This window comes from Chaetodon auriga, chromosome 8, assembly GCF_051107435.1.
Source record: "Chaetodon auriga isolate fChaAug3 chromosome 8, fChaAug3.hap1, whole genome shotgun sequence".
Classification (NCBI taxonomy): Eukaryota; Metazoa; Chordata; class Actinopteri; order Chaetodontiformes; family Chaetodontidae; genus Chaetodon; species Chaetodon auriga.
The window spans coordinates 12,890,944-12,905,345 of record NC_135081.1 but is presented as its reverse complement, the minus strand read 5'-3'; the positions used below and the strand labels follow the sequence as shown (position 1 = coordinate 12,905,345).

The 14,402-nt window shown below is 40.3% G+C and overlaps 1 protein-coding gene across 1 annotated transcript; it reads left to right on the top strand.

Moving 5' to 3' along the window:
* The first annotated feature begins 869 nt into the window (after positions 1-869).
* Positions 870-12,751, top strand: colec10 (collectin sub-family member 10 (C-type lectin)). Its single transcript, XM_076738007.1, has 7 exons — positions 870-969; positions 4,209-4,280; positions 8,382-8,453; positions 10,568-10,621; positions 11,525-11,620; positions 12,077-12,288; positions 12,509-12,751. Exons 1-7 carry the CDS (start codon positions 870-872, stop codon positions 12,749-12,751), a joined length of 849 nt encoding a protein of 282 aa, XP_076594122.1.
* The last annotated feature ends 1,651 nt before the right edge of the window (positions 12,752-14,402 follow it).

Below are 14,402 nucleotides of genomic sequence, written 5' to 3'. Positions count from 1 at the left end.
GTGCATGGACACTTTTAGCATCTTATTTTTTTCGGGGGGGGGGGGCTTGTCTGTGTGTGCATGTACATAATGTACATGTTTGTGTTTGTTTCTGTGTGCGCGTGCGTGTGTAAGCGTAAACCTCTCCCACTAAATGGTTTGTGGTCTGAAGGGTGGGAGGAAGAGTAAAAGACAAGAGGAGGAGGAGGAGAGAGGAAAAAATTTGCAGGCCACGAGGTGCTGATAAGAAAACACCAAAATCGCTTCTGACTCAGCCCTGTTTAATATTACATGCTGTGCACTCACCATTCAGCCAAAATATTTACATGATTTTTCACTCGATTTATCAGAAAATTCCACTGATTTCAGACATTAATGAATCATTAGTTTGCCCTTCTTTATTTATCACATCGCCTCTGTGGATAGCAATGCCATTCCCAAGAGCCAAAAAACTGTTTTATTCGATTATTTAGCATAATAAATGAAAATAAATACACAATATTGTATTTGTCCCCTGCTGCTCTTCTTCCATGGATCTCACAATGTTGTATCTAAAAAAAATTATGTTATGAACTGCGAGGAAGCTTCAAAGTCCAACGGGCAAGACATAGAGGAATGCAGTACTCTGTTAAGGGTTGTTTGACATTATGACAAGTAACTGATAAGATTCTATAAACAAGAGTGTGTGTGTGTGTGTGTGTGTGTGTGTGTGTGTGTGTGTGTGTGTTCTATAAACAACAGCACAGCTCTGTTCTGACCCTAAATGCTGCATGTTCGCTCATTAGTCAGTACGCGCATCCCAGCACATGAGATACTTACTTACTGGTGCTGGTGAATACTTGCAAGCCTACAAATCAGCATCGTCTTCGGCGCTCAGCAATGACTGAGAAATGATGGGACTGTTGGCGCTCTGTGTGTTTGCAGCCATTGTCAACTACATTTCTGCCTCTACAGAAGTCTGCACCAATACCCTCCTACCCGGAGCTAAAGGTACCGTATGTCTCCGAATGTGCTATGAGTGAGATATGTGTGCTTGATAATTGCAAACTTAAAACATCATTTAGAATTGCAAAGATTTCTCCAAACACACAAATGGTCTGGAAAAAGGTCTAATCATATATGTACAGCTCATATTTACATAAACAAATACTGTTCGGGTTCTTGGGTTCTCACAATCTCCACTGTTTGTTTGTTCATACTGTCGGAGATAAGACTAATTAAGTTTATGACTTCATAGTAAATGTAAATGAGTGTCCTGACAATGCAAATACATGTATAAGCATCAGATTAAAAAGTCTAGTGGAAAATTCTGAGGAAACACCCCGAATATGCTCCAGGGTTTACAGAGCTGATGATGAAGGTACCAAGCATGTAATGTCCTGCAGTTTATTAGCTAGCAGTCTGCTACCCCATAGTCTTTTGGAGGGAATGCCTCCCTGTGTGTGTTTTCCATTTTACAACATCCAGTAGCTTGTTCCCCTGCTGATTCAGACAGACAGACCTAATAAAATAAACAGTTAAGCTAAGCACCATTTTTTCAGCTCCATTCACGCGACTGAAAACATGACTTTAGAAAGTTAGAGTGACGTTTCCTCAGGAGTCAACACACAAGAACTGAAGGTCTGTCAAGTGAAAAAGTAAAATATATATACGTATATATCAGTGTTAAAGAGGCTTTGGTTTGATTGTTACAGTTCTTGAACATAGAAAATGTATTTCAGCTTGCTATTTTTTTAGTTGCTGAACTATCAAGTCAAGTGGGAGCATGAGAAAAGTCAAGAGGCAACACTGACATCATGCACATGCAACAGAAAGTGAGCACATCTTTTGTCAGCTTTCCTCTGAATTTTGTGTACTTGTAAGAAAGTTCCATTGTGCCAGTGTGTATTTAGACAGCTGCCACTAAACCAAAGTGATTATTTGTACAAGACTCATCCCAGATAGGACTGACCAGAGTCGGCCTCTGAGTGTGTGCATTCTCATGTCTGCGTATGTGAGTGGGTGAGGGACGTGCTTTTTTGTTTCATACACTGAAAAAAAAATCCGCAGAACCATTTTTTGTTTTTTTGTTGTTTTTTTTTTTACTTTTCAACAAACATACTTTTATTGCATTTACTGGTACTTTGACTTCAGTGTTTTTAAATAGATTTACTGACTTTTTATTTTTTATTGAGATGTGAGAAAAACACTTTGTCCCTGGCTCCACTTGAACTCGCTTTTACTCACTGTTGTCACATAAAGTGGTCCTACTGCAGTCTAACATGCTGCCAGAGTATACTGGATTTGGTGCGGGAAATCTCTCTGTGATTTGACACCTTAACAAAACAAGGAGGCATATTGGTAAATTTTCTCCACATGGTTTCATTTCAGTAGTCCAGAAAAGGGAATAATGTCATGCAGGCAGAAATACTTGAAATTGCAGTGATTTAGGTTACTTGAAATATCTACACAGTGTGCAGAATTGAATAATCAATTTTCCTAAGTACTCCTCCAGGCTAATAGAGGGGGTTTGTTACAGTCCTTCATTTCAAAGCCCAGCACTTAAAAAGATATAAAATGCTGTTGGCATCAACAACCGGGGCAAAATTACAGCTCTAACAGACACTCTGAAAACCTCCCAAGATGTCTTGCCAAGAGCTCTCAAGCAGTGGACCCACCAGAGATATTTCAACTCTGTAAACTGTGTTGTGTCGAGGCTAAATGTGGATGTTCATCTTAACTCTTTTCAGTAAAAAAAAAAAAAAAAAAAAAAAAGTTAGAAATCTCTTCCTTATTGATTCTAATGTGTATTGAGCCGTTATATCAAGTCAATAACCATCATTGGCTTGCCTAACCATCTTAAAATTATTACAAGATATCAAGTATACATGTCCAAACAGGATTTAGAAAGTCATGCCGCCATCTCAAGTAGGTTCAAATAAGAAAAATGAACAAACTACACCAACCAGTCAGTCAGTCAGTCACAGAAGTGACTTCAAGCTACTGCTGGCTGTCTAAAAATCTTGAAATGGTTTTAGAGCCAAAATGCATTTCTGACTTCCTTCTCTCATGTGAACCACCTACGCCTCTTAGCTAATCTGTAAAGCTGTGCTAACTATTCCTAAAGTAAGAACAAAACATGGTGAAGCTGCATTGAGTTATTATGCCGTCCACTGTCGGAACAACCTACCAGAAGAGCTCAGATTTGCCCCCACTAACTGCTTTTAAAAACTACATAATGCAGACTGAATTATGTTTTCTATTAACGTAACGAGGAAATACTGTTAATTAATGTACCTTGCAAGTTGCAAAAATGTCATTTCTTTTCCACTAAAACAGACAATCTCGCACTGCATTCTCCACTCGCAGTGACCACAGCATTATTCAACTTTTTTATGGTGACATTTAGGCTCTGACAGCACTTGTCAGGGAAAGATCATAGTCTATTTTAATACAGAAAAAGTCAGGAGTAATCACAATCTTCCCCGAACATTAACCAAACTGCTTTTGTTGCCTAAAACTGACCACACTCTGGACGTGAACCCTGAATTCTGGTGTTACAGTCCTGCACTTTGTACGCCTGCCATCGACCCCAGCCACCTCTCCGTGACTCCACCACGGTACATAAATGTAGTGTTTCATTTACTCAAACAAACGTTGACTCTGAACATAATCTAGGCAGCAATTACGTTTGTCAGCACAACACAATTATGAATGTAAATTAGCTGTATAGAAACAGAATTTCTGGGAGACAGGGTTACAGCTAGACTTGTGCTAAAAGGAGCTATTGTGTTTTTGAAAATGAATGCGCCTTGGATATATTGAAATGGAATATGAAGAGTAAAAAAATGATAATAAACATCCACAGTTCATTCAAACTTGACTCTACAGTAGGACTTCCAAACCCGCAACTGGGCCTGCATTGAATCTTGCACACAAACACTCACTAACCCAACACAGTGCTGTTGTTGTGCTTGGCCAATTGTTAGTTTCGATAATGTATCATCATCCTGTGATGGTTTTCATCCATGCCAGCGGTGAGTGGGAATATGCAGATTTAATCCCTGTCACATTGGGAACGTAAACCAGCTGTATACACTGCTACATATATTCAGGTATCTTACTAGCATGCCTCTGACAGACCCGACTAAACAGACTTGTGTATGACATATTGGGAAACATGCTCTACTAAAGTATATCAAATCCCCTTTCACACTTTAACCTTAACTGTCTCTCCTTTTTTAATCCAGGAGACCAAGGTGAGATTGGTGAGGAGGGAGATCTGGGAAAACTGGGTAAGGATGGACCACCAGGACTTCCAGGTATCTAGCATTCATCTATCTGTATACAAATGCTGTTTATGGTGGGGGGAATGGAGGTTGCCTCACAATTTATTTATCCATGAATGGTTTGACTAGGGACAAAGACAAGATGAAACACGTCCTTCTTAAATGTATGCTGCTCCACCGATTTAACACTGCACTCTCACAACATTGTAGGAAAACTGATGCAGCTGAACCAGAGCTATAATATTCAAACCCTGACGCCTACATTACCCACAATGCAACTCAATCACTGACACGTCAGTGATTCAGGTGTGATATGCTGGGAGCGGTTGATGTAGCCTTGGACTGCTAGCCTCAAGCAGAGGTGCAGAGTGAGCTACAGAAGGCTAAACTCAGAGGTCACTCTCACACAGCAAATTTTTTTTTTTTTTTTTTCATTTTCAACTTCAGCCTCAACCAAGTGACATCACTCTCAACAAAAAGTTTTCTACAACTTTTTCCACACATGTACTATTTCTCCCCAAGACCTGTGAACATGGTGGCGTTCCCCTTTAAGGCCAGCGTTACAGTCCAAATAAAATGAGGTTTGTTATCAGACTGCGGTTGAGGATGATGCAGTGGACAAATGTTAGCATAATCACAGTGACTCCAGGTCTGTTTTAATGACACCCACATTAGCTGGATGACTTGATGAGTCACAGCAGAATGAGACACAACTTGAAAAAGAAACGTGGAACTGAGAGTGGTCGACAAACAGTGACAGGGAGAAACTGTAGCTGACGGTGCATTGCTTGGTGTTGATTGTGGTTGCACTAAACTTTGCAACGTTCGGCTGATTAATATTCACACAATGACGCAGCTGGAGCCAAACACAATGCTTCTTTTTTGGATTGTTAGCCTAACAAGACGTTTGGCGTCATATTCAGCCCTCAAGTCCTATTTTGGTTACAAAAAACTCTGCTGGTGAGAGGAGATAACATCACTTCATTCCAGTAAAGTTTCCCTTGGTTCAAGAATTTGAAAGAAATAACCCTGTACTCTGAAGCAGGACAGAACAGTTTTTGCTGTACCCTTCTCTACTGGTGCAAGATCTGATCAACAAATAAGTCTACTTTACTACCACACAGCACAAAAAATAGCCACTTCCCAGTAACATACATTTAATTTTGAATACATGTACGAGCAGTATTACTGAAAAAGCATGCTTGAAACATATGTAACAAGGCCTAAAGACAACTGAAAGCATGAAAAAAAATAAAAAAAAAACAGCAAAAGTAATGTGTGGGAAGGCGTCACATCTTCTGTATGTTTGCACAGAAGCATAAGGTCTGACTTCACCCGTCTATAACTCAAAAGTGTCATTGACATGGCTGCTGTACCCTGGAAAAACATACCATATTTTAGCTTCTGCCCTGTGAGCTCCCAGACAGCCTGCATGACTTTGCCCTGGCAGCAGCTTTTGCCTCTCCTGCTCTAGACTTTCCTTTGCTGTGCAGCAGATGCAGAGGCCTGCTTTGCCCTGACAGACAGACAGACAGACAGACAGACCTGCACCGCTGCGTTTCTATGGAGGAAGCAGACTTGTTAATTACTGCTGAGGAAAGCAGCGGCGTCCCGCTTCGCTATGTGCGTTCCAACTGGGCTGGTAGACTAGCTGGCCAACCAACTGGCCATATCATATACACAACAGATGTCTGCACACACACACACACACACACACACACACACACACACACTGTATGTACAGGCATGCAAGCAAGGAGTCAGATGTGCATATGCATAGTAGACATAAAAACACACAGTACATAATTGTATATACACACATACACTGTGTAAAAGCACTGCTTCCTGGCTGCCCTCTTGTTCTCTGCAGATGTTTGTTTTATTAAATCATTTCGCACAGAGGTCGTCACACACACACACACACACACACACACACACACACACACACACACACACACACACACATAGATGCACACACTTAACAACAACAAACACACACCTCTCTCATCAGACTGTGTCAGAGACAAATGCCAGGAATGATTGAGTCTTTTCCGAAAGTGTAAAGAAGAGAAAAAAAGTATATGTATGTGAACCTTTTTTCAACTTCTGAACTCTGTAGATGTTTTTCAACTGTATAGCAAACCCGATCATTATGGTTTTTCTGTGTGTATGCTTATTGTAGGAATGAATACAAGTTCCTATGATGACTTTGTAAGTAAGTCTACAGCTCAACAGATGACGCATGTATTCCCTGTCTTAATTTAAACTGTTTTACAGGAAACAGTTGCTTAATTTTGGAATGTTAAAAGGGAATACATGACTGTGAATACTCTGGTGGGCAACAAAAACAATTTGTTGCACCGAGCTTGTTGACGTCAACAAACAGTTGGGCTGTTTTTCTGCATTTGTTAATTGTGCTTTACTTAACACTGCTGGTAACGTTTTTCAGTGGTTTTCAGTGGTAAAGCAGAAATACCAGCATTCATATTTGCTCTGATCTAAGGTCTGCTTAGCATTTTAAGCTCTTGTGTTTTTGTTATTTGAAATGTGTCTTAGGCTCCGTGATTGGAATGAAAAATGTGCCCTCCACCTCCTTTATCCTCCAGCTGCTGGAGAATCCAGACGTTAAACCAGTTGGAGGGGTTGGCCATTATAAAGAGCGACTGCAGTGATAGCAAGGACTGTTATCTGGACGTTGAGATAGACGGTTTAACTGGCAAGCATAAGCACTGCAAAAACAACATTAGTCAACTTTTATAGACACTAAAGGAATAACAAGATACCAACAGATTCAATTTCTCTATATAGCTAAAAGCAAACACCTATAATCACTTACCACAATCAGTTCTCAGGTCAGTACTGTCAAAATATTTACTTTGTGATGCAGCTTCTCAGGCATTCATGCTGAAAATTGTGCAAAAATTGCACACAGATTATAGTGAAATAGTGATGTTTCCCATAGGCCAGAACTTGTACCAGACCTCACACAATCCATAAGACCTCACACCTTTCGCCAACACTTCTCACAAATCATCAAGTAGAAAATCAACATGAGTGGGAAATAGAAGTGAATAGCTGGCTGTTTGTGTGTGTGTGTGTGTGTGTGTGTGTGTGTGTGTGTGTGTGTGTGTGTGTGTGTGCGTGTGTGTGTGTGCATGTGTGTGTGTGTGTGTGTGGCCAATCCCTCTAATAGCAATAGGCTTCTCCAGTGCGTCACTTAGTATTTCAAACACCATCAATTTCCAGTTGAATAGTTTCCTGAGGAAATACTCATTCAAGCGCTGGCAGGAAGCCTCAGACTGCTCTGTAGTTTTCCCATACTCGTGCGCACGCACACACACACACACACACACACACACACACACACACACACACACACAGAGTGAGCCATGTACACAATCTCTCTCCCTCAGTCTGATATTTTCTGTCCTACACGTTCACTGTAACGTCCACGATGATCCTCCTTCCCCTCTGAGCACCCTTAACTGGACTGGATTCTCCAACTCATGCTCTGTGCATCAGAACATTTTTCTGAAAAACAATGAAAATACACAAATAAACAATAATCGCATGCATTTCCATGTTCCACTTTGGTGAAACCATATCCTGCAACAATGCTCACTTCCTCACAAACTATCATCACCCCGCAAACAGCCTCTCAACACAAAGTGCTTTGGTTAGTGCTCGAAATAAATCAGCATTTTTTCCTCTAATTTATTTACTGGCATACTAATAATAACAACTACAGCGTCAATTTAGGAACCAAACTATGCAGCGGTCGTTGTAAAAAACCTCAGGGCTCGTAGAGACAATTCTCGAGACGACGAGATGAGAGCACGCGATTATGTTGATCAGGCTTGAAACAAAGAAGACAAAAGAGAAGAGAAAACAAAAGAAAAAAGATGAAAGCCATGAAAACATTATTCTAAGAATATGAGAAACCTGAATGATAGAAAAACAGTGATGTCGACCATATTTGCTTTCTTTTGTGTATATTATGAAACACTGACATGACGAGATGTCTTTATCTTAAGTGCGTCTAGTCCTTTCCATATGTTCCTCCTCCTCCTCCTCCTCCTCCTCCTCCTCCTCCTCATCTTCTCACCTTTGGTCATTCTTTGTCTTTTTCCCCAGGAGTGCCAGGAGAGACGGGCCTTGATGGAGAAGTGGGCCACACAGGAAAGATGGGGCCTATTGGGGACATGGGTACGACAAAAAAAAAATAATAATAAATTTAATTTTGAGTTCATGTTTCTCTACGCATACAGGACAGCATACAGTGATCAAATGAGAGAGACAGAAAGCTTTCAACCCTCAGTGTCCTTTAAAAATCACGAGAGAAAGATTGATGAACTTTATAGCCGACAAGTCTATAAATGTGTCTTTGTTCCTGTGACATGAATCTTTTTCCGTTGTCAACAACGGGTGACAAAAAGGGTCAAAAATAAATTGTAGCTGTGAGGTTTGACAAGATCTTAATGACTTTTCACAGTAATTGCCTAAAAGAAGAAATATAGTTCCCTGAAGTCCTCCTCAGCTTGGACAGCTGCTCCAGAACCACAGACTCTAAACATTAAAAGAAGTCAAATGGATATTTCTACACAAATCAGCAGACTTAATTAGTCCCAAGACTAATACACACAGGGAGGAATTTCTTCAAGCCAACTGCAGTTTTTCTTTAAAAAGTACAGATTTTCCCCGCACTTCTTTTATGTTTTAAGTTATCACATCCAAAGATAGAAGGAAACATAATCCTACAGAATGATGTCACTCAGTTACTTTGCCCAGGGTGGCTGAAACAATTTCTATCTTTATTTTTATTTTTATGAGCGGCCATGTTCCCCTGCCTTTCTACGCATTCACTTTTCTCAGTATTCATTATGTTTAATGCACTTACAGGAAAGTGGCTGTGGATCAGCCATCTCAGGCAAAGGAGTGAGGTCACAGCTTTGGATTTCCTTTGATCCTGAGCGCCTGTAGTTCATGAAACACCTGAGGGAAAAAAACACATTTTCAAGGCGAATGTCGAACTAAAATTCAGTTACTCTTGTTGCCAATGTTGATCATATGAGAGAAAATAGTTAATTTCTATGTCTACATGAGGTAAGTTCATTCCCAATTATTATGACACATGAGGCAGTATCTTGTGTATTTGCTATAATTCTGTGCATATGTCTGCTTATTATTAGCGCATGTACAGAGTGTCCATTATCCTTGGGCCAAAGAACAACTATCTAAAGCTATAAACTATAAAACCATGGGTAATTAGTGAATTCATGTGGAAAACCAACCAACTAACTGCAGCAAGACCGTTTAGGGGGAATTGTACCCTAGAGGCGACACTGTATTGCGTATTTGGTCAGATTTTATTTTAATAATCCACAGAGCTTCTATGCTGGAAACAGCATAATAAGTCAAGTCTGAAGTCAAATATATTCACTTCTCACTTCTCATTAATGTTTCAACATTTTTTGTGCTCAAACTGAAACTGTTTATTCCAGCACAGAATCACTAAACTGGTCAGACTGTACAGCTACAATACACACCTAATATCAAATATTGTTCTGGTTCTTCCTCATACAAACCAGGCTAATGTGATGTTTGTACTGCAGCCCACTTCCCCAAATTTTGCAACCGTCAGTTCATTCCCTCTATAAAGCTTATGTTAAGGTAAATATAAGTGAATACGGTCTGGATTACATTCACACACAAAAGGCAGAATTTACCCACATCTCTATATCACCATAAACTAGTTTCTTATTAGCATGCATACTAATAGCATTCTGGCTCATTTTAAGTCACTGTAAGGTATTAATGCCTTATTCTGGGAGTCAGGGTTATCAAGGGTCAGGGTTAGGTTATTGAGATTGTAATTTATGTACAACAAGTTCCTTACTAACAATCAATAAACAGTAATTAAGAAATTATTGAGGAAAACTCTTAGTTGAAGATAGGAAAATGATCAGGCAGAATAAGGCATTAATAAGTGCTTTATAATGATTAACAGAAAGCCAATGTGCCGCTAATATGCATAAACTGTGATAAGCAAAAAAAAAAAAAAAAAAAGTGTGTCATGTTATGGTCTGTTCAGAACAATGAAATTTGGATTACAAAAGGTTAAAATATGACTTGAGTAAATCTATACCTGCTTGTATTTAAAATGTTTTATGTATGATACAGCCATCTGGTGGTGGGCCTTTGTAACTACATCACAATATGATCCTTTATTTGGTGTGAAAAACAAGAAAAAGTGGATCGCCAGGTTCACAGATGACGTATTTGTAAAAATTGTCTCACATGTGGTTTCTATTTGTCTGTAGGTAATAAAGGTGACACAGGCCTGGAAGGGCCCTCTGGTTTGAAAGGAAAACCAGGTAAGTCTATAACATGCAGACATCTCTTTTCTTACGTCTTATATGTGACAATATCCATCATTAATCTGCTCCTCTCAGAGCAACACGCTGATGTTGCAACAATTTGGCATTTACAAATAAACAGCCTAAGACAGAGAATGTGTCAGTATTTCCCTGAAATCTCAACAGTCAGTCTTGTGGGTTTCAACCGGTAAATGTAGAGCTGAGCACACTATATTTGTTTGATTGCAATAAAGAGTACAATTAGTTTGTGGCCAGCCCCTGAAAAATGACTCCAGACATTCTTGGAGATGCTCCCTGCTGCAGAAAAACAGCAGAGCAATATTAAGTATTACTCAGCTGTCAGAAAATATTAGGACCATGCTGTGTTTCATTGCCTGTGTTTATTGAGCCTTCTATTCTGGCACACTGGACTTTAAATCAAATGATCACTATGAAGTTAAAGTGCTGATTTATAACTTTAGTGTGTTTTATAGCCCATTTCATAAACACGGAAGTTCCCAATGCAGCACCTCACCTCAGCTGACCTGATCACGTGTTTCACCTGCTGAAAACCAGCCGTGGGACAAACCAGCAGAGAAGACTGCTGCGGTACAGGCCTGGCAGAGCATCAGGAGGGACAATACATATCAACAGGGAGCATGGCAAATATCCTGCAGTGGAATTTAAATAACCCAAGGCGAGGGTGGAGGAGGCTTTTGCCATGCAGCGGCAGGGACTTGTCCGCAAAGAGGCTCTCAGTTTTATCAAATCATACAATAGAAAAGCACAGTTGTCCTCTACTGTAACGTCTAACACTATTAGACTGTGGTGCTGTCAGAGTCATAGTGCAGGAAGGAGGTTCTTCGCGGTTACATCCTGTGCACACTCAAATCATATGTGGACCCTTGTTTAATCCATCAGGCACAACGTGTGACTGCGGCAGGTACAGGAAGGTGGTGGGACAGCTGGATGTCAACGTAGGCAAGCTGAGGAATGCTGTCAAGTTTGTGAAGAATGGTGAGTGCTGAATGGTACGATGTCTGTGGTTCAGCACACAAGACAGTGTGTCAAGTGACAGTTTTAATAAATTACATGCCTGTGTTCACTCCTTGCATGTTATTTCATGATCTTTGGCAACAACAACACAGCCTCTTTCTCTATTTTTCTGGCTCTTTTCGTGTGATTTCAGGTGGGAGGGGATCATAAAAAGTACATTCTTATTTTGATTCATAATGCCACATCAATGGTCTGGCAAACCCTGTGGCTGAACATGATGCTATAGAAAATGGTTTGCACTGGACCACTGGCTTCTGATTTGCTTTACTTTGTGTTACTAAATACGTTATTTTTGTTTAACTTTGGCTTTGCACATACAAGCTCTTCGCAAACAAAACAAGTTCATAGAATATTACGGAAAACATGTAAATAACTTAACTTCTAATGACCTTTAACTTGTAATCCGGTCCTGTGCAGTCATCTTGGGGCTGAAGGAAACAGAAGAGAGGTACTACCTGCTGGTCAAGGAGCCCAAGAGGTTCAGAGAGGCTTCAATGAACTGCAAGCTAAGAGGAGGCACCCTGGCCATGCCAAAAACCAGCAACACCAACCATCTCATGGCAGACTATGTCAGTCAGGCAGGACTGACAAGAGTTTACGTAGGAGTGCAGGCTCAAAGCAAGGACACAGTAAGTGGTCCCCATCAGAATATAATACTCACACACACTGCAGCAGATGGAGGTTCTGTTCTCGCTCCTCTTTGCCATTGTTTTATGAAGCAGGATGAGTACTGAGGGCCAAATTCTCCTGAAACCTGGTTAAACACTAATGACCTATAGTCACTTTCTAATTATTTCCCAATGATTTCTGAATATTATTTCCTATGTTTGTTTGTTTTTTTGTCAGCAGGATGGAACTAGCAGCTATGTTTATGCAGACTCCAGCCCTCTGCAGGGGTTTGCAGCTTGGAGCCCAGAGGAGGAGTTACATTCCAGAGTGTCTCCCAGCACAAACTCCAGCTGCGTGGAGCTGCACAGCACTGGAGCGTGGGGTCGTGTGGAGTGTGAAGCCACCATGTTTTTCATTTGTGAGTTCCCAAAGAGCAGGAGAAGAGGAGGAGGAAGAGGAACACCTGCCACGGCAACGTCATGAGTCAATGAGACATTCACACCTGCGTGCAAATGAGACAAAAGTATACAGCATAGAATTGACAAATTATGTGACACATTTATGTAATGAAAAATAACTGAAATGAAAAATAAATTGTGGCTGCATAATCAGATAATGTTGTAATTGTAACTGACAGGTAATTTGACCAATTAACCAGTGTTTTTGACCACTAGCCAGTATTTGATTTAATAAATGATCAATTAGCTGATGTGTTTTGTTGAATACTGGAGAAACGTGTCCATCTGGCTAAGTATTCTTTCACTGCAGGATAACAGGTGAAAAAATGTGTGCTTTCTCCCATAAAGGCTGGAGCTGAGAAACCTGTGAGACTGAGTCACAACAGAATTCAACAAGTGCCAAGGTCACATGTGGGGCTAGGTATCTTACATGTGGTCACCACAAGGGCAAATCACAAGTCAGGCAGACATGTGGTAGCCCAGGAAAAGGTCATGTTGTTTCCAAAATGAAGAGCCTGTCATCTGGTGAGTTCCTGAGAAAATGGCTTGGTGGTTGTTTTTTCCCCAAAGGACAGTGATAGAGAGAAGTTCATGATGGTAAGCCACTTATGAGGTGTGGTGGTACGTTTGGGTCAGGGTGGGAGTCAGAGGGTAAATCACCAAACGCCACCATCACAATAGGTCCAGTTAAATTCACATTTTTTTTATTTATTTCTATTTTATCTCTCACAAAAACAGTTCTAAGTCCTATACATTAAAAAAAGATTAAATTATTTGTGGAGCCAGGCAAACAAGTGCTAAACTAAGAGGAGGATTTTGCATCACATTCAATGAATACCAACGGTCTTTTTTATCTTTTTTTTTTTATTTTGTCCTGGTTTGTGCAGTTGAGTCACAACAAGTTTTATCTAGGAGTTGGAAATAGGCAACCTTGGTAATGCCACCGACATGATCATTAAAATTCACCATCCATGATTAAGGTTTTTAATCAGGACACTTGCTTTCAATGATCTGGACTCCTGGCGCTCACTCAGGAGCCGTGTCTGTGCTTCAGCACCTACAAGCAAGATCTCAGTTTTCTCCCTGCTCAGCTGGAGGAAGTTTGCTGCCATCCAGTGGTCCATTTCTTCCAAGCAGCTGATGAGGAGTCCACAGCTTCAACAGTTCCTAAGACAGTGAATTGTAAAGTCTGAACCAGATCAAACTATGGTACTTTTATTATATAAACTGGAGGTTTTTATCTTTATAACATGTAAATGTTGTGATGATATCAAACAGTCTGTGTCCTCCTCTGTTTATCTAGTATAATATAACCGCAGGGGTGTTTCAAACAGCTCTGATAAACACGTCAGAGCAGATAAACACATCTATTTGGAACTGGATTTTTAAATGCTGTTTCTCTGTGCTGTGTTGGTGATCATGTGAGACAATGCCCTGTGTCTGTCATCCTTCACTCCAAAAATGGGATACTATAGAAACACTCCAGTGCAATGACTAGCAAGTGAAATGGCCCAAAGTCAAATCAATTTCTCACATACGGCATATAGTTTTTATGGGTTTTTTTGTTTGTTTTTTTTGTTATTCCTCCTCTTCTGACAAAGACATTCTTTGTGTTTTGCTGCTGCTGACATTTCCTGCCTTCGCATGTTCAGTAAATGTGTTGGGGAGTGGTGGGA